The sequence below is a fragment of the Solanum verrucosum genome, unplaced genomic scaffold (assembly GCF_900185275.1).
Source record: "Solanum verrucosum unplaced genomic scaffold, falcon-dt-bn FXZP01000280.1, whole genome shotgun sequence".
Classification (NCBI taxonomy): domain Eukaryota; kingdom Viridiplantae; phylum Streptophyta; class Magnoliopsida; order Solanales; family Solanaceae; genus Solanum; species Solanum verrucosum.
The window spans coordinates 2,884,201-2,907,442 of NW_026019982.1; the positions used below are offsets into that span (position 1 = coordinate 2,884,201).

The following is a 23,242-nucleotide window of genomic DNA, read 5'->3' on the forward strand; positions in this document are numbered from 1 at the left end:
TGTTGACCACACTAGGTGCTACCGTGGTAGCAAGAGAGACCAGATGATATGAGTTATTAACTTCAAGTTTCAACGCCAGCTAACATTCTTCTGTGACTTGGCGAATGATATTGCATATGAAAGTAGGACCTTATATGATTTAGAAATAGCACTGGGAGAAACAGTCTTCTGTGAACCAAAGCAATCAATAACAGGTGGAAAAAAGAAGGCATGTGATGTCTTTCTAACAAGAAAGGGTACCTTAAAATTCAGAAATCGGAAGAGAGTTCTGTCAAGAGACTGCATACCCCCCCGCTCGTCCAAACCATGGATTGACAGGCCGTCTGTCGAGCAATTTTAAGTATCATTTTAAGTCTGCATTGAGATCAACTCATCATGCCCACATTGTCTAATACCAACTATCATTGTCTCATTGATAGGTGATGAAATGTCACAGCATGATCGGCGAGGTGCCTTCAACTGATTCAGGAAAATTAGACATTCAGCAGAAGAAGCATGAGATAGAAATATGCCACAAACAAAGGCACAGTAATAATAGCGAGACAAGGAAAACAAAGTCCAGGGTCCATAGGCATGCAGAGTACCTGTTCAACATCGAAGGCAAACTTCTGCGAGAAGACCCTTATCTTTACCAACTTTTTTGTAGGATTATTTCTAACACACTTCCCAACATTGTGTCTTGTATACTCAGTCCATATGCCATCTATACTAGAAAGCACCTTTTGCAAGAAGAAGACATCAGGTTTTTTGCATGGATTACTAGGGTTGACTCTAGTGTTGAGCATATAGCTTGCAGAAACATTTTTACCCCTTTTCCATGGTGTAAAAGTTCGCTGCAGCGAGAGAAGATCTGGAAGAAGTTGATTCCCTTCAAACACCTGAACGGCATAACCCCATGCAACTGAAACGGTCAGTAAACTGGACTTGTCATAGCACACAGTTTGTTCCAAAATCCTGGCTGGATCAGCATGGACAGCTTGGAAAAGATGGTCCACTGCTTGAATCCTAGTCATGCCAGGAAAAAGTGGCTCCACGACGTCCAAGTGATGAAGTGATAACAAAGGTGATAATGGATGTGCAGCAAGGATACCAAACAGATTTCCTCGAACATCAACCTATTAATAATCAAAGCAATTTCGACTTAATACACAAAACTAAAATCAAGAACATCCTAGGTAGCTTATATACTCACATGAGCACCCTCAGAAGGCTAGTTCATTTAACTTCCATTAGCAAAGAAAATATTTGAGGTTAAGTGAGGTTACTCGTAAGCTCACAATAAGGTAGCATGCCAAAAACTACTCCCTCATCCAATTTATAGTATTTCGTTTTTAGTCTGTCCCAAAAAAGAATAACACTTCTCTATATTTAGAAACAACTTAATTGTAAAATTCTCATTTTATCCTTCATGAGATAGTAACTTATAACCAGACATATATATATGGCTTATTTGCGACCACAAGTTTCAAAAGTTGTTCTTTCTTAAACTCCCTGCACACTCAAACACCGTCACATAATTTGGGATGGAGGGAGTATAAACATAAAAAACATTAAACACTATTTGAATCAAAACGAGCCTTATTTCAACTATCATCACAATTGCAGAACTACAATTGAAGAAAAAAATAGCAGTTATGTTCTTTAATAACATGCTAAACAGATTGGTCATAGTTTCCATATGCTGCTAATCAAATCAACCAAAAGATATCAAAAGTTCAAACATTTCCCTGTGATACGAAAACTTAACAAGATTTCACATAGTACTAACATGCTTTATCATTTGCCTCATGTTTTTACTAAATTAAATGAATCTTAAGATCATCCAATAAGGTCATCTCATGAAAACCAGCTCCAAAATTCCATCTTGCTCTATTAGTTTATAGTTCAAGTTTTGTTAATGAAATCCAAACCCCAGACACAACAACTACAACATACCACGTTTAATCCCACAACTGGAGTCTAGAGAGGGTAGAGTGTACGAAAAGTCACCTGGTGGAATCCAGGTTCGCGAGTCAAATGTACTCCGAGCTCAGCTACACAAGAAAAAATCCTGGAATCACTGCCATACAAATGAGGGTACCTAATCAAACAAGAATCCAAAACCCTAGCTAAACCCTTAGCCAATGGAGCACTTAGTGCAAACCCACCCCCTCCAAATGCCATATCAAACGAATACTTCTCATTTTGCTCAAAACTCTCCGAATTATAACCAACATAATACCACTTCTCACAATCATATTTCGACAAAACTCTAACCAAATTATCCGTAAAGAAAACAGTATCATCATCCCCAAAAACAAACCAACGGGTATCATTAAAGTTCACATTTTTAACCAAATCAAAAGTATCTTTAACAATACGAGCAATCCGAATCGCCGAACGACGACCAGCAGGAAAAGAATAAGGAAACTTGGAAGTATCTGATGAAACAAGAATTGGGGGAGAAGAAACAGAGAGGGTAGAAATGGAAATCGGGTCGTCAAGGAAAACGACGGCGTTTGTGGAATTGGGTTTGTACCAGAGGTTAATGTAAGGGAGACGGTTAGAGAAAGAAGAAGAAGAAGCGGCAATTGAGAAGAAGACGTGTGAGATTGAAAGATTAGTGGTAATTGAAGGGGTTTGGGAGAAATTGGGATTTGGATTGAAGGAAGTTTTGGGGGTATGGATGTGATGAAGAAGGAAGATGAGGTAGAAGATGACAAGTGTAGAGAAGATTAAGAGAAGATCTTTGAGGCGATTTTGTGTATGAATGAATCTTGGAACCATAGGCATTTCTATTGTGTTGGATGAACTGAACATGGAAAAAACTAAGATAATGATGACTGTAACTATGGAAATCGAACTGTATTGTGAACAGATCTCAGATTTTTGGTTCTGTCTCTGTTTCTGTTTCTGGTTCTGGGTTTGAACTGTGGAAATCTGAAAAAGTAGACCAAAATGATGACACGTGAAAGCTTCGTGGTCGATACTCATATTAAAATCCAATTGAAATTTGAATTCACGATAAAGAGTTTCATATTGAATAGGCAAATGGTCTTGTACACGTAAAGCTTTGTCATATATTTGTCGTCCTTATTGAATTGAAACTCTACTAAATTTTAAATTTACATTAAAAAATTTCTTATTAAATCAAAGTGTCTTTTAACAAAGGCGATTCGATAGGTAGTAACCTAACAAAGAGCGAATTTATAAAGCTTTGTCATAGATTTATTGTCCTTATTGAATTGAAATCCCATTGAATTTTGAATTCATGTTGAGTTAATGTGTCTTCTAACAAAGGCCACTCGATATGCAATAATATAAAATGGAGTGAATTTATCATCTTACTAATGATTTTGTCCATGTAAAGCTTTGTTATATATTTGTCGTCCTCACAAAAATTATTTGTCTAAAAAAAATAATTGTAGTTTGAAACTATAAAGAAGTTTACATTTTATTTTTAAATGACACATAAATAAAGTAAATATAAAGAGAGATTATCTCTGAAAATGTAGATTAATGTAAAATAGTAAAACACCCTTCTTATCCCGTGGTAATATAATTTTAAAAAATATGTAAATAAAAAATAGAATAATATTTCGAGACCGAAAAAATAAATAGGGGCAAACAACAACATTTAGGCCGAATGTAGCAAGTCTTGTGCTATAGTGACCCAGACAATACACAAATTATACGTATTTCATTTATAATTAGTGTGTATTTTATATATTTAAAAAGTGATTATAATTATTTTAATCGAATGTTCTTTTAATAAAAAGACATTCTTCAAGAGGAAACAACTAGTAGAACGATTCTAGAAGTTCAGAATAAGTTGGTATTTAACTATAGAATTTGAAACCTCAACTTCAAATTTTGATTGGAATTTTTATTGATGAAATTTACACAAAACTTCAATTTCAAAAATCACTAGGATTTAAATTCTTTATTATGATTTAATCTTTTTAAAAATGTAACCCATAAATTTATATTTTATAAAAAAAAATCATGTTTGACGTAAAAAGATTGTATATACCGTGTGGAACAAATATTATATCAAATAATAGCTAATTACTAGTGAATCTTTATAAAATTATGTATACTTGAAAGTTTGTTATAATATGTAATCACAAACATTTATTTATAAAAGGAACATGAGGATATATGATTTATTAATGCAACATCTTAGGATATTTCAATACTTTTATTTAGGAACTATAGTTTGCTCATTTCATAAGATTGGTAAGAGTTGAGAGAGTTTTGATAATTTTCACCAATTACGATAGTTTAATGTTTATGAAAATGTAACTTAAAAAATTTAAATCACTATCTAAATATAATTTTAATTTCAATCAACATGATTTCAAATCACTGATCTCGAGTCGTTAATTTGAAATCATGTATCCTAACTAATCATCACATTGGGGTTAGTCAAAGTTACAATTGTCACAAATGCTTGTAACAATGAAACATTATATTTTCTCCACAAAAAAGAAGAGTTTATAAACAAATTATAAAATTTAGGGAGACATTGTAATTAACTCATCAATCCCACATGGTCTGATTTGAATATCCATAGATTTCTTGGACGATAATGATATGTCACAACACTGACGACGTGGCGCCTTAACCTGAAACATTCCAAGGCAAAAAATATTAAAATAAAAACTTTACTTTAAAATATATAATAATCAAACAAGTTTGTCAATAGTTCACAAGTAATTCAAATATGCATGAGAAAAAAGTTTAAATTTGCAAATATTGAATGATCAAACCAAATATTATTTGCAAAGTATTTGTAATCTTGACGAATTATTTTCCATAGATATCAAATAACTCGGTCCATCAAGGCAAGAACATATGCGAAGAAATTCAACCTTTTTTTTTGTTTCTGCTGAAAATGGAACGTGAAATCTCATGATGCTCAACTTACGTCATTTATCTGACCACTAGGCCACACCCATTAATATTTTTTCTATTTGTATGTTTTTCAACATCAAAATGATTCAGCAGGGAAAAAAAATAAACGACAAATGACCTATCGCCGGATGATTTTACTATTTATACAAGATCAATAATTTTTAGGTATATAGTAAATATTGATCAATCCCCTTAGCTTGTTGATGTGTTCCATTCTATTTTAAATTCTTTTACTGAAAATTTTGATTCTGCGACTACTAAAAATAAATGGAAGAAGCAAAATAAAAAAATGATATAAACATAAATGTGTACCTGTCTAGTATTAGTTTCCAACTTCCTAGAGTGGACTCTAATCTCTTCCAAATTCTTGATTACTTTATTGCCATCTTTTGTGCAAGTTTTTCCCACAACTCTATGCCTTGTATAATTACTCCAAACTTTATCTCCATTTGAATCAACACTATCCAAAAATGCAACCATTTTCTTGCAAGGTCCCCTAGATTCCACCTTTGTCTTAAACATAAAATATGGTTTTTTCTTATCTTTATCCCACGAATCAAACGACCTTAAAACTGTTATAAGCTCAGGGACTTTAATGTTGCCCTCGTATACTTGTATCGCGTAACCCCATGCCACTGCAATAGATAATGAATTTTTTCGATCGTAACAAATAGTTTGTTGTGATATTCTTGCAGGATCAACATTAGCAGCTTTGAAAAAATGTTGTAGAGCTTGAATTTTGGTCATGTTAGGGAACATTGATTGTACATCTTCTATATGATGAAGTGATAGTAATGGTGATAATGGATGTGATGAAAGCAATCCAAATAAATTTCCCCATAAATCATCCTGACAATAAAATAAAAAGAGATGAAATTATTATTTATTACAAATAAGTAGAAATGTTTCAATAGATGAATATATAAAGCAAGATGTCATGAGGTGAAATTTTGTTATTAAAGTAATAAGATCTAGTAGTTTCAAATTTTTTATATAATTAATAAAATTTAATATTGTCTGCGCATCATGGTTCTAATACTTGTGAATTGGAAATAGTTGAATAATAAATAGGGAACAAAATAGACGTGGAGGCTTTAAAAACAAAGAAATTGTTGGAGTTTTTGCTGAGATGCTTTTTAAAGAAGTTTTTTCCCACATCGAAACAAGATCGACTATACTAGATTTAGTCAATACATAACGAAAGTTAATATTATTTTTTTCATTTTTAAAATCCTTCTTTCATAGATAATCATTAGTATTCCTCTTGATGGCGAAAAGTCCAAATCGTAGCTGGGAGATAGCCAAATTTCAAAATAAAAGTGAAAAAATAAGTAAAAAATGTGAATGCTCCTGCACTATATTGATGACTTTTTGGCGATAGGATTGGGATTGGTCTCAAATATCATTTCTCGAGTTCATTACTCAAAAGATTACTCGACTATCCGAAAATACCTAATAAAATCATGTGTTTTTTAGTTTATAACATAAAAATCACTTAACTTTGTAGGGAGTGACTCAATTTCTTTAAAAATGTGGCATATGTCTTAGGCCTAAAAATTTGAAGGCTCAATTTTGTTATAAGCCTTTTTTAACAAAACAATATACTATATTAGGAGTATCTTTTAATTTTGTTTATCTCTTTTTTAATTCGTTTCGAAACATTAAAAAATGTTTCTTTTTTTTGTCATATTTTTAAATATAACTTCCACATGAGATGTTTAAGACCACAAGATTAAAAAAAAAAATATATATATATATATATATGTTTAGCTTAAGACCATAGAAAAAACAAAAAAAAAATTATTAAAAAGAAAGAAAGAATTTTGCAACTCAAAAATAAAAAATTAGATTCTGATTTATTTTTTACATTAAAACACTAATTAGCTTGAATCGCCATTAAACTATGTTAATTCAAAACTTTTGGTGGTTGAATACCTATTTGTCCTCTAAATTAACTTCTTCGTCTTTTTATTTTACTATTTTAATATAATGATATAATTTTTTCTCTCTTTAATCTATATTATGGATCTCAATTTCAAATTAATTGAGATTAGTTATATATATGAACCATTCACACCTATATTTCGCACTATTTCCAAAAATATCGTTGATAAAATAAGATTTAACAGATTTGATTATATCAAAGAAAAAGTCTTACAAACAATGGATTATCTGAAGGAACAAGAAAAAAAACAGAGAAAGAATGAAATATCAACAAAAACAAAATTCAAGATATCTTATAATTAGAGTTTGAATTAATTATTTTTACATTAGTGAATTTTTAACACACATATAAGTATTTATCAAAGTTCCTTAATTCTCCTGAATTTGTAACTAGAATTTGTATTTGTATCATTTAATCAAAGTTAGAAAGTAGTAATATACTGTCTTCTTTTCAAATTAGTTGTCATATTTACTTTTTAAAATTTAATTTGACTCATTTTTAATATTAAATTAGATTAGATTAGCTCAATATTATACTTAAAATTTTGGTTTTCGAAAACTTGAACGAAAATTAATACAAATTGCAACATTTCTCATATCAATTTGATGAAAAATCACATTCTAAAATATTTGTCAAAATTCGTATAATTTAACTCTTAGAAAGTAAAACATGACAACTAATACTTAAAATAACATTAAAATGTTTTACTTACTTGATGAAAACCAGGTTCATGTGTTAAACTCACTCCAAGCTCAGCCAAACAAGAGAAAATCCTAGCATCACTTCCATAGAGACTTGGATATCTCATCAAACAAGAATCCAAAACCCTAGCTAAAACCATAGCCAAAGGTCGACTTATTGCATATCCACCACCACCAAATGCCATATCAAAAGAAAAATAATTATTTTGAACGTAACTCTCTGAATTAGACCCTATATAATACCATTCATTATGATCATATTTTTCCAACATCTTCACTAAATTATCCACAAAAAAAATCGTATCATCGTCTCCAAAAATGTACCATCGCACGTTAGAATCGTTACGCGCAACCACTTGTTTAATCATGTACGTTAGGCCAAGGGCATAACGTGCACCCGCACGATGTGTATATGGGAAGTGAGACATGTTTTCATAAATAAGAATCGATGGTAGATCAGTATTTTTCGGAGATTTATAATTTTCTGATAAAGGATGGTCTAGGAAGACGTAAGTTTTTGTAAAATTAGGTTTGTGCCATAAACGGATGAATTCTTTGCGTTTCGAAAAGGTTTTAGAGGAAGAAGCAATTGAGAACACAAGGTGGTTGACGGTGGTGGTGGTCGAAGATATATTTGTGATAGTGGTGGTGGCGGTGGCGAAGGCGGAGGAGAAAGAGGTTAATTGGTGGAGGATGGAAGAATGGTAATTGAGAGTAATGAAAAAAATTGAGATAAAAATAAATATCAAGGAAATGTCTTTGAAGCAAAATGTGTTTTTGAAAGCTGACATTTTTAATGTGATTAAAGAGGTTGAGTGAAGTGAAATGACTTAACTGAAATGATTTGTTGTACATATTTTTTTGGGACAGATTCAATGTGTTTGAAAATGTATTTTAGTACAATATCTTGGTAGATCTGGTGAATCTTAGACTGGATTATAAATACTTATTATTATTCCTTAAAAGCACTTTTGGGGCCTATTTGGAAGGATCTAATAATCTATGGTATAAAATTTGGGTGTAGTTTGACTCGTTTATTTGGTTAACATAAAATTGAATAATTACACTTTCTATATCTCAATGAAGGGGAATATACTATAATCAAATTTAGTGTAATTAATTACAGTTTGACTTATTTGTTTGGTCAAATAATTACTTGATTAGAAGAAAATTAGATCTAATTATGAAGAGATAATTACCCTCCCTAATCCTCAAGGGGTGAGGGGGGTAGGTTGAGAATTGGGTAATATATTTCTTGTGATCCTATATAATTGTTCGTATTTTTTTTATTGATTTCTTATTTCTTAAAGAATGAGTCAATTCATTAACAAACTTGGAAAAAAATGAGTGATGTTATAAAAGTAGAATTTTGTTGTTGAATGAGGTTTTAGAATTATATATGTTTTTCATTTTCTTTTGAATTTTTATTTATTTCTTTAATTTAGTTATGTTAGAATTTGATATGAGAGTATTATATTAATTATTTTGTTTGTCAAATATCCACTCCTTGATGTCTTACAAATGTGAATATATATAAATTAATATATTTTCAAACAACAATATGTATCGTAAATACCTTATTTAATATCATTTATAAAGACATATACATGTCAAATAATAACTTTATTTTTTTTATAATTAAATTAATTAATTGTATAACTACACTTTTACAATCAAACGGTTATAACTACATTATGATAAACAAATATATCATCGTACAATATCATGATTATAATTACTATATTGTATAATTATGACTACACCAATTCTAATTAGCATGTAATTCCAAACATAGTACCCTTAACAAACTTTGTCTGATTACTCATCCAATAAATTATCTAGATACCTCCTTATTTTCATTTTAATTGTTTTTTTTCCGCCTTTTTCAGACACATTAAGATGAACAATAAATAAAATTTATTTGGTTACTAAGTTATTTTTATTTGTTAGATTTGTTTTTGAGAATCAAGCAATATTATAAAGGGTAGTAGTTAAAAACAATTGCTAATTTTTGTCTTAAATTTCTACAGTAACAATTTTTTGGGACATTTATATTTAGCTATCAACCATTACAACAGAACTAAGGGGTCATTTGGTAGAGTGTATTAGGAAAAATAACGCATGCATTAGCAGTGTGTATTACAAGTACCTTGTTTGGTACTCTTTTCCAACCTATGTATAACTAATGCTTGCATTAGTTAAGCATTAGTTATACACTCTATTGTGTATTAAGGTGTGTATTGCTAATACCATGGATTTCTAGGTATTAGCAATGCAATGGTTTTAATGCATGCATTAGATTAACTAATGACAAAACTACCCTCTAATAATAATAATTATTATTATTATTATTATTATTATTATTATAATTATTATAGTTATAATTATAATAATAATAATATAATAATAATTATAATTATAATAATAATACTTATTATTATTATTATTATTTTTATTATTTTTGTAAAAGAATGTGGGGGTATTTTTGTAAACAAATATTTTTTTAATAATATTTATACAAAGCTTGCTATTTCCAATACATCAAACCAAACAATGTATAAGAAATAATGCAAGCATAACTAATGCAAGCATTACTAATGCTTGCATTACTAATACATCATATTCAGCATTATTCTTTTACACTCTACCAAACGACCCCTAAGAGTCTCTATGTTATATATACTACTAGTTTATATGGTCAAATCAATTAAAATGCTAACAATGGCTACATGCATGTCCACAATAGTATATATTTTTAACCTCATAATCAGGGGAGGACCCACGTGGGTTCCAGGCAGAGGCGAATCCAAGATTTCAAGAAGACGGGTGCACTATTACTTTAAAGATAATATCTAAAATTGTAGGGAAAATGGCCTAATGTTGCCCTCAACTTTGTGATTTAGACATGTACCTTGTTATGAAAGTGACTCATATATACCCCTAATATCATACAAATAGCTCACCTATACTCTTTTTCTCTAACTAATGCAAAAATTAATATAGGGGTATATTTGATCCTTGTCATATATTTTTTTTAGATTTTTTTATTCAACGGCTAATTTGAATTTATTATTTTAATGGTCAAATTTATTTATTTTCACTAATTTTATTGTAAAATTTATTTTAGATGCCCCAAAAAAGTTATAGATATAAAAACTAAATTTCAATATAGCCACAAAAATAATAATATTTAAATTCCAATATAGCCCAAAAAAAAATTGTTCTAAAACTTTTTTCTTTATTTTTTCACTTTTTTCATTCACATTTCTTTCTTTTGATTTCTCTTAGTTTTACACTAAAATGAACGAAAAAACAAAGAAATAAGAATAAGAAACTCAAAAAATGTTAATTAAATAAGTTAAAAAATAATTCATGTGAAAATAATCAAATATATGCATGCCTATATGGATTTTTTATAATAAAAATAAAAATAATAAATTTAAAATTATTATTTTTTATTTCCGTTAGATTTCCAAAATTTTACAAAGACAATAAATTAGCGAGCTAAAGAGAAGACGTTTAATTGAAATATATTTTTCTTCTATTTTATGCCTAGGCTAACTAAAGTTGTAATGCCATTTATTTTATTAATTATATAATAAAAAAGACCTTTTTAAAAAAATGGACAAATCGAGCGCTGGAGGGATTCGAGTCAGCGACTACCACCTCGATAATAAGCCCTCCGACCAGTGAACCATCTGGTCATTTTGGGCATGGGTTCCTTTAGCTAATATTTAATATATTTTTAAGAATTACATAAATGATATATCGAGTTTAGCCGGATGACCACGGGTTCCGGTGATCCAAATTTGACATTTAAATTCGCCCCTGGTTCCAGGGGTTCATCCGAACCCCCTCGGCAAAAAATTACACTGTATATATAAGATAAATTTTCTATAATTTTGTAGATATATATATTTTGAACCCTTTCAATAACAAGGAGAAGTTGATGGCGCAGCGGCAAGTCCTTTGAAATTAAGCTTCATGTTACCAGTTCGAAATCCTGTGATAGCGTTTTATTTTTTATTTTTTAGTTTCAATTTTTTTTAAAAAAAATTCAGTTCTGTTTTTCAAGTTTTTTTTTTAAAAAAAAATTAAAAAAACGTGCTAAAAGTATGATTTTAAACCCAAAAAATTTCAGGGTCCCATTTCTAAAGACTTATTTACACATTTATACTTTTATTTTTCAAACCCCCTGAACAAAAATTCTGAATTCGCCACTTCTCATAATAGAACAATATACTTTAAAGAAAATCGTCTAAAAACATAGGAAAGTATTATGTCGAACATAAAATTAAAAAAATCATGATTTAATAACTGCAAAAGTAAATGGAACAGTATATACTATATAACATTCGAATACACAAATTTATTACTACTAATGTTTATATCTTTTATAGAAGGAAGTGACGTCTCCGGTCTCACGTCTGCTTGTTCCGCCTATACTTAATTTATTAATTTGTACTCCGCGAAATTTATTGACAGACACTTAAAGTTTATATGAATTTTCATTTTAGATGTTTATCAATGAATTCCGTCTGTATACTCTCTATTTATATTTTAACCATCCGAGCAGTTATGAATTTGGACACCACAATGAAAATAGTGTACAATACAAGCAGATCACATAGTTTATATTCATCGGCTTAAATTCTCTTTATTGATAAAGGTTACAGTGAAATGAATAAGATTTTTTTATCTTTAACTAAAAGTCTCGAGTTTGAGTCCCACATATAGAAAATCTTATTAAGGAACGCCTCAAATAAGCCCTACTCGGAAATTCGAACTAGTCAGAATTCCAATACAAGTCTTTAGGGGAAAAAAAGGCTGAAAGCAAGGTACTTTCAAGTTCCAACAAAAGCTTAAGAAAGCAACTGCATACTTTTTTAAAAAGTAAATAAATTAACAGCACTCAAATTGCAAAACCACTCAATTATTTGCAATTTTAATATTTCAAAGTGAAAGTTGAAGAAAAAATAATTAAACAAATACATTATTATGGGCAAACTTATTTACGACTCTTCACTGAAAAGTCAAATAAAAAGAAACGATGTTGATGTTCACATTTTGCAAACGATCTTCCCCAGGAACTTCCAAAACACATAATAGCCTTTTTTTCTTAATGGACTAATAGAGACGGAATTAAGATTTAAAGTGTATAATTTTAATTTTTTTGAGTTCTAAATTAATATTTTATACTTATTGAGTAGATCTTTTAAAATCAAAATCAAAATAACTGAATTCAACCGAACTTGCATCTTAAAAAAGACTAGCTTCGTCCATCAAAACTGATGGTGTATAATATACCAGATGTTAACTATGAAAGTGATACTATATTGTTTGCAACAAAAGCAGGATCAAAGAAAATGACATCCACAATTGACGATCCACGTCTAACAACAAACATTAACTAAAAAATCACAAGTGAAATAAATCAATAATCGAGGTGAACTCAAAATTTGAAGACTTCGGGTGTACCACATATGATCTCTAAGCTAAATTTAAAATGAAATAAACGAAATTTAGCACTCTAGCTAGATTCAAACCCTGATCTTGTGTGTAGTTTCTTTGCCTTGTACCAACAATACAAGAGCACTCATATGCTTCTTATGGACGCAATGTTAATTATATCTTAGTTTCTGTCGGTTTCTCAATATATATATATATATTTTTTATTTTTTTATTTTTTTTATTTTTTTTTCCCAAAGTTAACAGGTCCACGTACCCGACTACGGATCCACCTCTGATAATACTCTTTTAAGCCGTGGCCACTTGGTTAACGACATACTTTGGGACTCATATCCACCTGTCGTTTTGGTCCAACAGCCGTACGTGAGTTGTGATATATGAATCCCGTCAAAATGATTTACTAATTTTTATTCTCATTTGTTTTAATTTATTTGTCATACTAAAAGTAAAAGTGACTTATAATTTTATAATCATAAATTAAAGATATATTAAATATGTTATAATACTACCTAATTTTATAATCTTAAACATGTATGTGAAAAATTAAAACGAAAGAAACATTATTTTAGTTTAAGATGGACTAAAACAAAAAGTAGAATAAACAAATAGCATTTAATTAGTCGAGTCAAGTGTAAGATTTTCATTTCTTATTATAATATTAGACAATATTAGTTTACTCGATATTATGCCCATTATTATGCTTCAGATGTCCAAATCTAGTTATATCGAATTGTTAAAATAAATATAATCTTCTCTTGATATAATCTTTAACAATTCTTACCTCGAACTAAACTATGAAATTAAGTTAGGCCATTTTCATTTCTTATCAATACCAAATTTCAATCACTTCAAGATTTTTTTATTTATTTTTTTGCCACTTCAAGATTTTTGATAGACAATAAAAAGGCTAGCTGTTGAAAAAATTCATGAGTGGAGCCAAATCAATTTTCCAGATGTACTAATTTGAGCCCATTCCAAGTCTCAACCACAGAATAAGATACTTGTTTCACAAGGCAAAGTTTTTTTTTCCCTTTCCTGTAGTTTCAGACACACAGCTCATCCATGCACGTTTATGAATTTAAAAAAAAAAGAATCAGAATTCAGAATAAAAAGGTGTCTAATCAATTCTTTATAACCTAACAAAAAGAAAAATAAAAGATTGTTACATTGTGTGGATGTAAGGGTAGATGTGGCCCGGATGAAGCCAAATAGGATTAAGAGGTTCATCTGAACTTTTTCAATTAAAAATTATAGTTCATCTGTCTCAATTTATGTGATACTTTTCATTTTTCGAGAGTCAAACAGTTGAAGTTTGACGGGAAATTTGCGCGTGGAATCTTCATGTTTAAATTTATATATTTGTAAACTATATAAAAAGTGTTATAAGTCACAAAAATTGACAATTCAAAATAATTAAAATATATATGAAAAATTTACGGTCAAAGATAGACTTATTTGAATCTCGAAATTCGAAAAATATCACATAAATTGGGACAAAAAAAAGTGTTGCTTATTCATTAAAAATTATAGTGAATGTTAATTTTAAATACCATTTTTTCGTATTTATTTTTTAGATTTTGAATTTTTTAATAAAATTTATTGTTTGTCGAACATTAAAAATTCTGAATATGCCTCCGAATCGAGGATTTTATGAACTAATCAGAGGTGGGGTTCCATTGTTAATGACTTTAATTCTTGGCCATACAATTCTTCTTTCTTTAATTCTAAAAATAAACTAACATGACTTAGTAACCACTCATCAAAAAATATCATGGCTCATGACATTGTACAACCCCCACCAAATACCACAAACATCTCTTTAGAAGTTTCGTGCCTTAATCAAGTACTAAGGGGGCATTTGGTTCAAAACAAAATTATTTTTGTAAGATTATAATCATGAAATATAATTTTACTTTTATAGAAGAGAAGATTGTCGATATACATATTTTATAATAAATAATTAGTATTAGCTCATATTAACAATCAAACGGTGGATAAATACTAATTATTTCATATTTAATATTGGTATATATGGAATTTAGAGAGTCATTCAATTTTTTTATATGATTTTTAAATATTTTAATTATTGTAATTTATAATATTTTTTACTTATTTAATTTTTTGAATAAATAATCGAATATTTTAAGTTGTTAATTATTATTATCTTTAGTCCATGTTAAGTGAATTGTTGAAATTCTTTTTATAGTCCAAAATAAGTGAACTGCTCAACGTTTTAAAAAATTGATGAAACTTTTCTCCATGTTTACCCTTTATTTAAATGAAGTTTTTAGCTACTTTACATTTGCTAGGAGAATAGTTTTGAAATAATAATAAAAGTATTAGTGAGTAGTTTTTTTATTTATGTCCTTAAATATTTTTCTTAAGGGGTTATCAAACCTCAACAATTCACTTAATATGGACTAGAGAGGGTATAATTTATACAAATTTTAACGTAATTTTCAAATATATAACATATTAAAAAAAAAAGTAAGACAAATAAATTGAAGGGTACTAAAAATTTCATAATTACCCTCGGCTAGAAACAAACATGCTGACGAACAGTTGCCTCATGCCTGCTTCTAATAGAAGTGGCCCCACACACTTTGGGCAAATCACTCTTGATTGTAAGCACACAACTCAATCAGACATGTCGTTACATGCTTATAGCCACTTATTAAAGTAGTAAAAATGCAATTTATTTATTTATTTTACTTCTTTGACAAATTAGCTAGAGTCCATCATTTCCACCCAATTTTTACCAATCAAACCCTTAAGATTCTCTCTCTCTCTCTCCCTTCTTTTTCATTTCTTGCGAAAATCAAGACCATATTTAGCATTGGTGGATCCAAAGTGTAAATAGGATATCAAATAAATATTATATATAAATTTTGAAATGTATATATACTTTTATTTCTATTTATTTTTCACATACATACAAAATTTAATATCAAAACATCAAAAGCATTATTGAATCTATCAATGTTTATCCCGTCTTATTATTAAAGGTAACGAATAAAAATCAATAACAGAAGTGGTTTCTATAAGATCACAAAAACATGTTTATCATAATTAAAGTTAGTTATAGCTTATTATTTATATTAAAAAAACTCTTGTATTTAATTTACTTAATTAAGTCTAACCAAATAACCCAATATAAAAAGTAGATGTAAAAATTAGTCTAAAATAGTTAAATAGTGACCACTCTATATCCTATAGTGACAATGTTGTTTTCCTAACCACATTTTCCCCATGAGCATCGTGTTTAATTACAAACAAAGATTCCCCAAAACATGTGGCAAATGAAACAAGACCCCCACCCCACCCTCCGATCACATCCCTTAATTAAAGATCTTAAATTCAAGCCCTAAAAATAATTTATAATCTTTATAAGTCTGTTTTAAGAGGCAAAGACAATTAATTTATACTAACATGTTTAGAAATATAAAAAATAATTATATAAAAAAATATTCAACATATATTATAAATACTAGAATAATTGGAGTTAGTTATATTCAGTTGCTGCAATGAAAACTATTACTAGTTGCTTGTATTTAATTTACTTAATTAAGTCTACCAAAATAACCCCCCAAAAAAGTATGTGAAAAACTAGTCTAAATTTGTTCCAACAGTGACCCATCTGCCCTACAGTGACAATGGTTTCTTTCTAACCACATTACTATTATTTTCCCATGAGCATCATGCTTAATAACAAACAAAGATACCCTCCATTGAAAAACATGTGATGAAATAAATTAGGTTCTTTCATTTTTTATGTTTTGGAAAACATGTGATGAAATAAATAAGGTTAGTTCATTCTTTAAGTAGAAATTTTAAATTTGAGTTTGAGAATGAACACCTTTTTTTTTTTTTGGTAGGAAACAGTTTTTCTTGTAACAAATACTATCCAACACAAATTTAAATTAGGAATAATTACATTTTCTATTATTTCGTCATACTAAATGAGAAAAAAAAAAGACATAAACACAATTATATCTTTTAACTTGACCTTCGTGGTAATGTTTTTTAATTTTGAATTTGTACAAATAGACACTTAAATTTGTATGAAGTTGAACATGTAGACAGGGGCGGAGCCACCTTGTATTAAGGGGGTTCGGATGAAAATTATATTAATTATGCATGGTTAAAATAATTTTTTATGTATATATAGTAGATGTCGAACCCCCTTCGTCTATTTCGTGTGTCTATTTCTACAGATTTTGAACTCCCTTATTAAAAATTTTGGCTCCGTCACTGCAGGTAGACACACACATCTTATGTGATATAATAACGTAAGATGCCAGATATGACACAAATTATCATGTATGACTCCAACTTCCAAGTAACACATGTATATCTCCTTATTGAGCTTTATACAAATTTAAATATTTACTTGTATTCACTTCAAGTTGGACGATGTACTTTATGTATTATAAAAAAAATCCCGTGAATTCAAAAACTCCTATAAATAACCCCTCCCTTCACATATTATAACATATCTATTTTTCTTCAAATTACAAAAAATTAAAGATGTGTAGTGGAGGAAGAGAGGGTGAAGAAGAAACTACCTCAATTTCGTACTGCAAAGGGCCATTGAAAGAGGGAGAATCCATAATTAGATCTACAATTTCTTGTGCGCTCTGTAGTTCAGAGGCCTCTGTTTATTGTGAAGCTGATAATGCTTTTCTTTGCCGGAAATGCGATAGATCGGTTCACGGAGCTAATTTCTTGGCTCAGAGACATATAAGATGCCTTCTTTGCAGCGTTTGCCGGAAAACAACGAGGCGGTTTCTAATCGGAACTTCGTCGGAGCTGATTTTGCCGACGATTGCAGATTTAGAACAGAGAAACAGAAGGAGAAGTGCAGATTCTGAGACGACGGACTACAGAACGACGCCGCAAGAACTTTTCCTGTTTATTTGATATTTAATTATGTTTTGATTTTTTTGTTTCATTCCATTATTGGATGATGCATTTAATTTAAATTAATTAAGAGTACATACTTTATATGTATTACGTTAATTAATAATAAAAATATATAAAATTAATATATTGTTATACTGTTAACTTCAATTTTTTTTTTTTTAAAAACGTAAAATTATTAAGATAAGATCGCATTGGAATATTGGTACTTTGGAAATGTTTTGGCAAAGCAGAGGAATCGAAAATTGGTAATGAAGACATAAACACAAAATTTAACCTTTAGAAATGTAATTTACCGACTAAGGGACGTCGATCCAAGAGTGGATCCGCCCTGCTTACCGAACCTGCAAGTCATAAAAGATGAAATGATAATTTTGAAAAGCCAATTCAAGAAGAAATCATGATTCACATGAAATGACCTTTCTTGGCAAATAATTTTGACTCATCTTATCAGCATGAAGAAAAATCCCAATTCAAGTAAACTAATAAAAAACAGGTCCATCACATTGAACAAAAATCACATATGTATAGAGTTTGATAACTGTAAATAAACAGGTGTGTCTTATAATCATCAAATCATCAGGCTGGAGAAAAGTACTACCCTTCAATTTTCTGTTACAAAACAAAATTGAGTGACTTTCTGAGATAATTACCATTAGTTGAGTGACTTTTTGAAATAAAAACTATTAGTCGAGTGATGTATGATCGTGTTCTGGTTTTCTTATCCTCATTATATCTCATCTTGGCTTTTTCCCTTGTCTGTACTTGGTTACTAGTTTCTACATCCAAATCCAACTCCCATAATATAATGATTCACCATTCAGAGAGACAGGCTAGAATGCACAACCTTGACAATCAGTTGCAGAACATAAAGATGTAAACAAGTTCAATGTTGAAATTCAAGTCAATAGCTTCTGAGAGATTATATCATCTCCTTGAAATCCAAGATCCTTACACTTTGTTTGGATGGTTGTTATGTATTGTTTCATAATGTATCGTATTGCATTGTACTTTATTATTTTAATGAATACAGTGTTTGGATTGATTGTATCGTTCTCCGTCGTTACATAATGTCACACATTCATAATTTGAATGATAGACCTAAAAGAAAAATAGGGTACGCATAGAGTTACTATGGAAAGGTAAGGTAAAAGATGAAATGCAATTTTTAAATAATAAAGACAAAATGAGAAGAAAATATTAAGGTAACGATGCGATCACACCAAATTGATCATTACAATAGGTCTTTTCGTCGTTGCTCAAATTACCTCAAATAATTATTTTTTATCATAATTTTCACGCCCACTATCATATAATTTAGTTAGTATCTACCGATAGTGCTACGAGAATTTTGCCCTTGCTATTATATATTTAACACATTATAGAAAGTTACTTGCCTTGCCTTCTATGCTAGGTAATTTTTTTTTTACATGGTCGGTGTATAAAATTAAAATGTAAAGTAACCCAAGAAAGAAATATATAAACCTTTGGGAGAGTAAATCCTCTTGGCAGAGAGGTCCTGGATATTTAGTGTCATTTGATGCCTTCTTTACTGTCTTTAATGGTAGAAGTGATGATGGTCAACTATTCCATTCTTTGAAACTACTTTTACGACTAACACACTATTTCACATTTTCACTTATTAATTTATCTCTTTATGTATTATAACTTATGTAACTTATCAGAAATAATTTCATCATTTATTTATCCATATTTTTTTTGTTCTTGGTAAGAAAGAATTTCTGACTTATAAATAGTGGTTGTCTTATATTATATTGAGTACAGAAAAATATAGAATTAATAAAAATTAAACGGAAAAAAGGGAATTTTATTTAGCTAAAGGGATGTGTTCTTTTTGTGGAGCTTTGGACTCAATTCTTGTCCAATTGAGTTGTACATTGTGATTGTACTATTGTATCCTGGAAGAGACAAGTCAAGAAAATTATTATTGAACCAGTGAAAAGTTTTACTGCGGTGAGCGAGATATTCTCATTTCAACCTGATGATAATTTATTTTCTTCGTTTTATTTCCAATTTACTAACAATTACTATTAGGCATTTCAATAGCCAGACCAAATGTAAACAAGAGAATTAGGTCCCCGAAAAGTAAGGCCTCAAAATTATTCTATATTATATATAAAATAGATAATTATGTATTTATTGTTAATGTTAATTGAATTTTTTTTAATAGTTTGTTGTCAATCTTTTATCAATTATGAAAACTCGTTGACAATTAAATTTGCAGTTACATTCTACTTTTTAATTTATCTAATTCACTTCAATTTGAAATTAATCATGTTTAACATTTCTTCGTTGCTTTGAGGTGCCTCCTTACACATTTCAAGCTCAAACTAATTAAATTAAGAAATATTATACAAATAAAAAATGATATAATTTATTTGACATAGTGGATAGGTGAAATTCTTAATTCTATTTTAAATACTTCTAGAATAATTTTGATAAGTTTGTGTAACAACTTACTCAATTAAATTTTTTTTGAAAATATAATCAATAAGAACTTCCCTAAGATCTAAACATTTGTGGTATTATGTAATGTACAATAATTTATATATGCACATTTGTGTCATGAAATATACAAAAAAATATTGTATTGACAATTGAAAAAATAATAATTATCAAATTATAATAACTATGATGTGTTTAAGAAAATTACGAGTATAAAATATATATAAAATAAATTATTACATAAACGTAAGAACTTTAGGTCACTCGTTATATTGAGTGAGGAAAGAGAACTACTAGATGAATTCAACTTTGTGGCGATAATGATGTGACCTATAGTACTGCAACCAGTTCCATTGAAATCACAACTTTGATACAATCGTATTTTTTCTTCAATGAATCTTATGACCGCGGTCTATTAAGTGTATTTGTCAATAAACGAGCAAATGATGGTGATTTTTTGATAAAAAATTTGTTGAGTGTATCAATACAATCAAAGCTCACTAAATCTGATATATAATACACCATTGCCCTTGTTACCCCACATAAATCACATGATAGCAGTACTTTCTCTCAAACTAACATTATTGCTCAACACAGCAAATACATAACATATTTTTTAATAAAATAATGTTTTATATTTGATAAATTTAATATAATTCTTGATTACTTAAACTTATCCGTAAAATAAGACTAATGGTGTGCTCTTGATTTTATATGTTATAAAGCTTGGCTAGTGAATAATTTGCTTAAAAACTTGACTAATTTTACAAGGTTTGTTTTTTTCATATCACAAAACTTCATTTTATAACAAAAAATAAATACATGTGATTTTTATGTTCAAACACGTACTTAAAATTATAAGGAAAAAAAAAAAAAAGGCAAATTGAATTTCATTTGACTGTTTATTAAAGGGTGGACATAGTTTGAGAAATATTGAAATTCAACCAAAATTTCAATTTTCCCCAAAAATAAGAGGAAATTTTTTTTGAAAAAGAAGAAACCAACATATAACTAAAGTATTGTCTTATTAAGTGACACGTGTCCAACAGCCCACGATGGAAAACAACTCAAACCAGATAACGCGCGACCAGTACCAAACGTTCAACTTCCAATTAAACACACAAAAAAACTATACTCAAATGTTTCTATCAACACAACATCAGTTCCATTAATTTAGATGCTAGACGAGGGCGGCAGCGACGAATTCCACCGCCGGCCGGACCCGAGCGCTGCCGATGCAGCTACCCCTCGGGTCCTAACCATCTTGTCTTACGTGCTCGAAAAGCTCGTAGCACGAAATGATCAATTGCTAGTGTTGGGCCGTCAGGTTGCTCATGATAATGGACTCATGAGCAACGGGGAAGGCGACCCACAGAGGGTATTAGGAAAGAATTTTAATGCGTTTCATGGGGTTCGAGCACCGAATATAAGTATACCGAAATATTTGGAGAGGTTATACAAGTATACGAATTGTAGCCCGTCTTGTTTTGTGGTGGGGTATGTGTATATTGATAGATTGGGGCATAAGTATCCAGATTCTCTCTTGGTTTCTTTGAATGTGCATAGGCTGCTTGTTACTAGTATCATGGTTGCTTCCAAAATGCTCGATGATGCGTAAGTACTTCTTTGCTCTCTCTAGACATGTCCGATAAATATTATTTGAACCTGTTTGAATTTATTTGACTTGATTCAGAGTATGAGGGTCAAGTTAATTAATATTTGGTGTGAATTCAAATATAGAATCTTTCATTTCGTACAATTTTATTGTAACTTTCAAAAGATCAAATTCATTACTTAATTTTCAATCATTAATTACTTTTGTATTTTATTATTTATTTATTTTAATATCTTAGATTTAATGTAGGTGCTGAAATATAACATAACTATGTATACAACATCTTGTATAGTGTGTGTGTGGGGGGGTGGGTGGGTGTGGGGTTTGGGGGAGGGGAATGTGGAGTGACTAAAGGACTTATATCCCTTTTTAGAACTACACAAGGTTAACTTATAAGTGAAAACTACATATTTATTGAAATAACATGTAATAAAGAAATGGACTTCAAGCTTTTGGTTTGAGTTGATGAAATTGTAAAATTATACGATTTATCAGAAAAGTGTATAATAATATCTTTTTCTGTATAATATGATAATTCGTTACTCATATAGCACTTTGTATCTTCATATTTTTTTTTTGTTAAAATGTGTTTCAGACACTACAACAATGCATTTTATGCCCGAGTTGGAGGAGTAAGCAATGAAGAATTAAACAAGTTGGAGTTGGAGCTACTTTTCTTGCTAGATTTTGGAGTTAATGTGAGTGCACGAGTTTTCGAAAGTTATTGCCAGTATTTGGAGAAGGAAATGTTGAGCAATGGACCAACCCTCAAGATTGAAAAGTCAGTTATTAGCAGTACCACTAGTACTGTTGATGATGCCACTGAAATTTCAGTAGAAGACACTGATCATACTTCTTCACCATCACAATTGCTAGATTGAATTCACGAGTCAGTGACAACTATAAATTCTAACGAGATTATTCAGTATAATGTAAAAATACTTACTTGTCTCTATGTTACTCTTCCTATATTCGTGTAACTTATCTTGGTTGTGATTGTCATTTTGCAATTGCTTGCTCGTTTAGAATGATTTGAGTTTTTGTGCATTATTAGGACAAAGCTATTGTACCATAACACAATTGAGTGATTCATGTAATTGGACATACAGGTTTTACAAAGAGAGACGAAAAGATCATACTTATGCTTTTTATTACTACAGTTTAATTTAATTTGTAAGATTTTTTTTAAGACTTCAATAAGAGTTTTTACAGTATTTGCAAATGGTAAGG

The 23,242-nt window shown here is 29.6% G+C and overlaps 4 protein-coding genes across 4 annotated transcripts; 2 read left to right on the forward strand and 2 right to left on the reverse strand.

Moving 5' to 3' along the window:
- Window positions 1-290: 290 nt before the first annotated feature.
- LOC125817557 (uncharacterized) lies at window positions 291-2,975 on the reverse strand. Its single transcript, XM_049497104.1, has 3 exons — window positions 1,990-2,975; window positions 585-1,115; window positions 291-459 (listed from the first exon to the last, which is right to left on the reverse strand). Exons 1-3 carry the CDS (start codon window positions 2,971-2,973, stop codon window positions 349-351), a joined length of 1,626 nt encoding a protein of 541 aa, XP_049353061.1. The 5' UTR covers window positions 2,974-2,975; the 3' UTR covers window positions 291-348.
- A 1,521-nt stretch (window positions 2,976-4,496) lies between these two features.
- On the reverse strand, window positions 4,497-8,460 carry LOC125817520 (uncharacterized). Its single transcript, XM_049497063.1, has 3 exons — window positions 7,554-8,460; window positions 5,209-5,745; window positions 4,497-4,607 (listed from the first exon to the last, which is right to left on the reverse strand). Exons 1-3 carry the CDS (start codon window positions 8,331-8,333, stop codon window positions 4,497-4,499), a joined length of 1,428 nt encoding a protein of 475 aa, XP_049353020.1. The 5' UTR covers window positions 8,334-8,460.
- Window positions 8,461-17,526: 9,066 nt separating this feature from the next.
- Window positions 17,527-18,060, forward strand: LOC125817473 (B-box domain protein 30-like). Its single transcript, XM_049497006.1, has one exon. It carries the CDS (start codon window positions 17,539-17,541, stop codon window positions 17,929-17,931), a length of 393 nt encoding a protein of 130 aa, XP_049352963.1. The 5' UTR covers window positions 17,527-17,538; the 3' UTR covers window positions 17,932-18,060.
- A 3,468-nt stretch (window positions 18,061-21,528) lies between these two features.
- LOC125817420 (cyclin-U1-1) lies at window positions 21,529-22,908 on the forward strand. The gene is made up of 2 exons (XM_049496953.1): window positions 21,529-22,011; window positions 22,608-22,908. The coding sequence occupies exons 1-2, from the start codon at window positions 21,575-21,577 to the stop codon at window positions 22,891-22,893; spliced, it is 723 nt and encodes a 240-aa protein (XP_049352910.1). The 5' UTR covers window positions 21,529-21,574; the 3' UTR covers window positions 22,894-22,908.
- The last annotated feature ends 334 nt before the right edge of the window (window positions 22,909-23,242 follow it).

Bases quoted from the DNA above. Each gene is read 5' to 3' on its own strand.
- LOC125817420 (XM_049496953.1), top strand. From the start codon at position 21,575: ATGCTAGACGAGGGCGGCAGCGACGAATTCCACCGCCGGCCGGACCCG. The intron at 22,012-22,607 runs GTAAGTACTTCT...AATGTGTTTCAG, and splicing joins TCCAAAATGCTCGATGATGC to ACACTACAACAATGCATTTT.
- LOC125817473 (XM_049497006.1), top strand. From the start codon at position 17,539: ATGTGTAGTGGAGGAAGAGAGGGTGAAGAAGAAACTACCTCAATTTCG.
- LOC125817557 (XM_049497104.1), bottom strand. From the start codon at position 2,973: ATGAGTATCGACCACGAAGCTTTCACGTGTCATCATTTTGGTCTACTT. The intron at 1,116-1,989 runs GTGACTTTTCGT...GATTATTAATAG, and splicing joins GCGAACCTGGATTCCACCAG to GTTGATGTTCGAGGAAATCT. The intron at 460-584 runs GTACTCTGCATG...TTCCTGAATCAG, and splicing joins TTGCCTTCGATGTTGAACAG to TTGAAGGCACCTCGCCGATC.
- LOC125817520 (XM_049497063.1), bottom strand. From the start codon at position 8,333: ATGTCAGCTTTCAAAAACACATTTTGCTTCAAAGACATTTCCTTGATA. The intron at 5,746-7,553 runs GTAAGTAAAACA...TTTTATTGTCAG, and splicing joins ATGAACCTGGTTTTCATCAA to GATGATTTATGGGGAAATTT. The intron at 4,608-5,208 runs GTACACATTTAT...GGAATGTTTCAG, and splicing joins TGGAAACTAATACTAGACAG to GTTAAGGCGCCACGTCGTCA.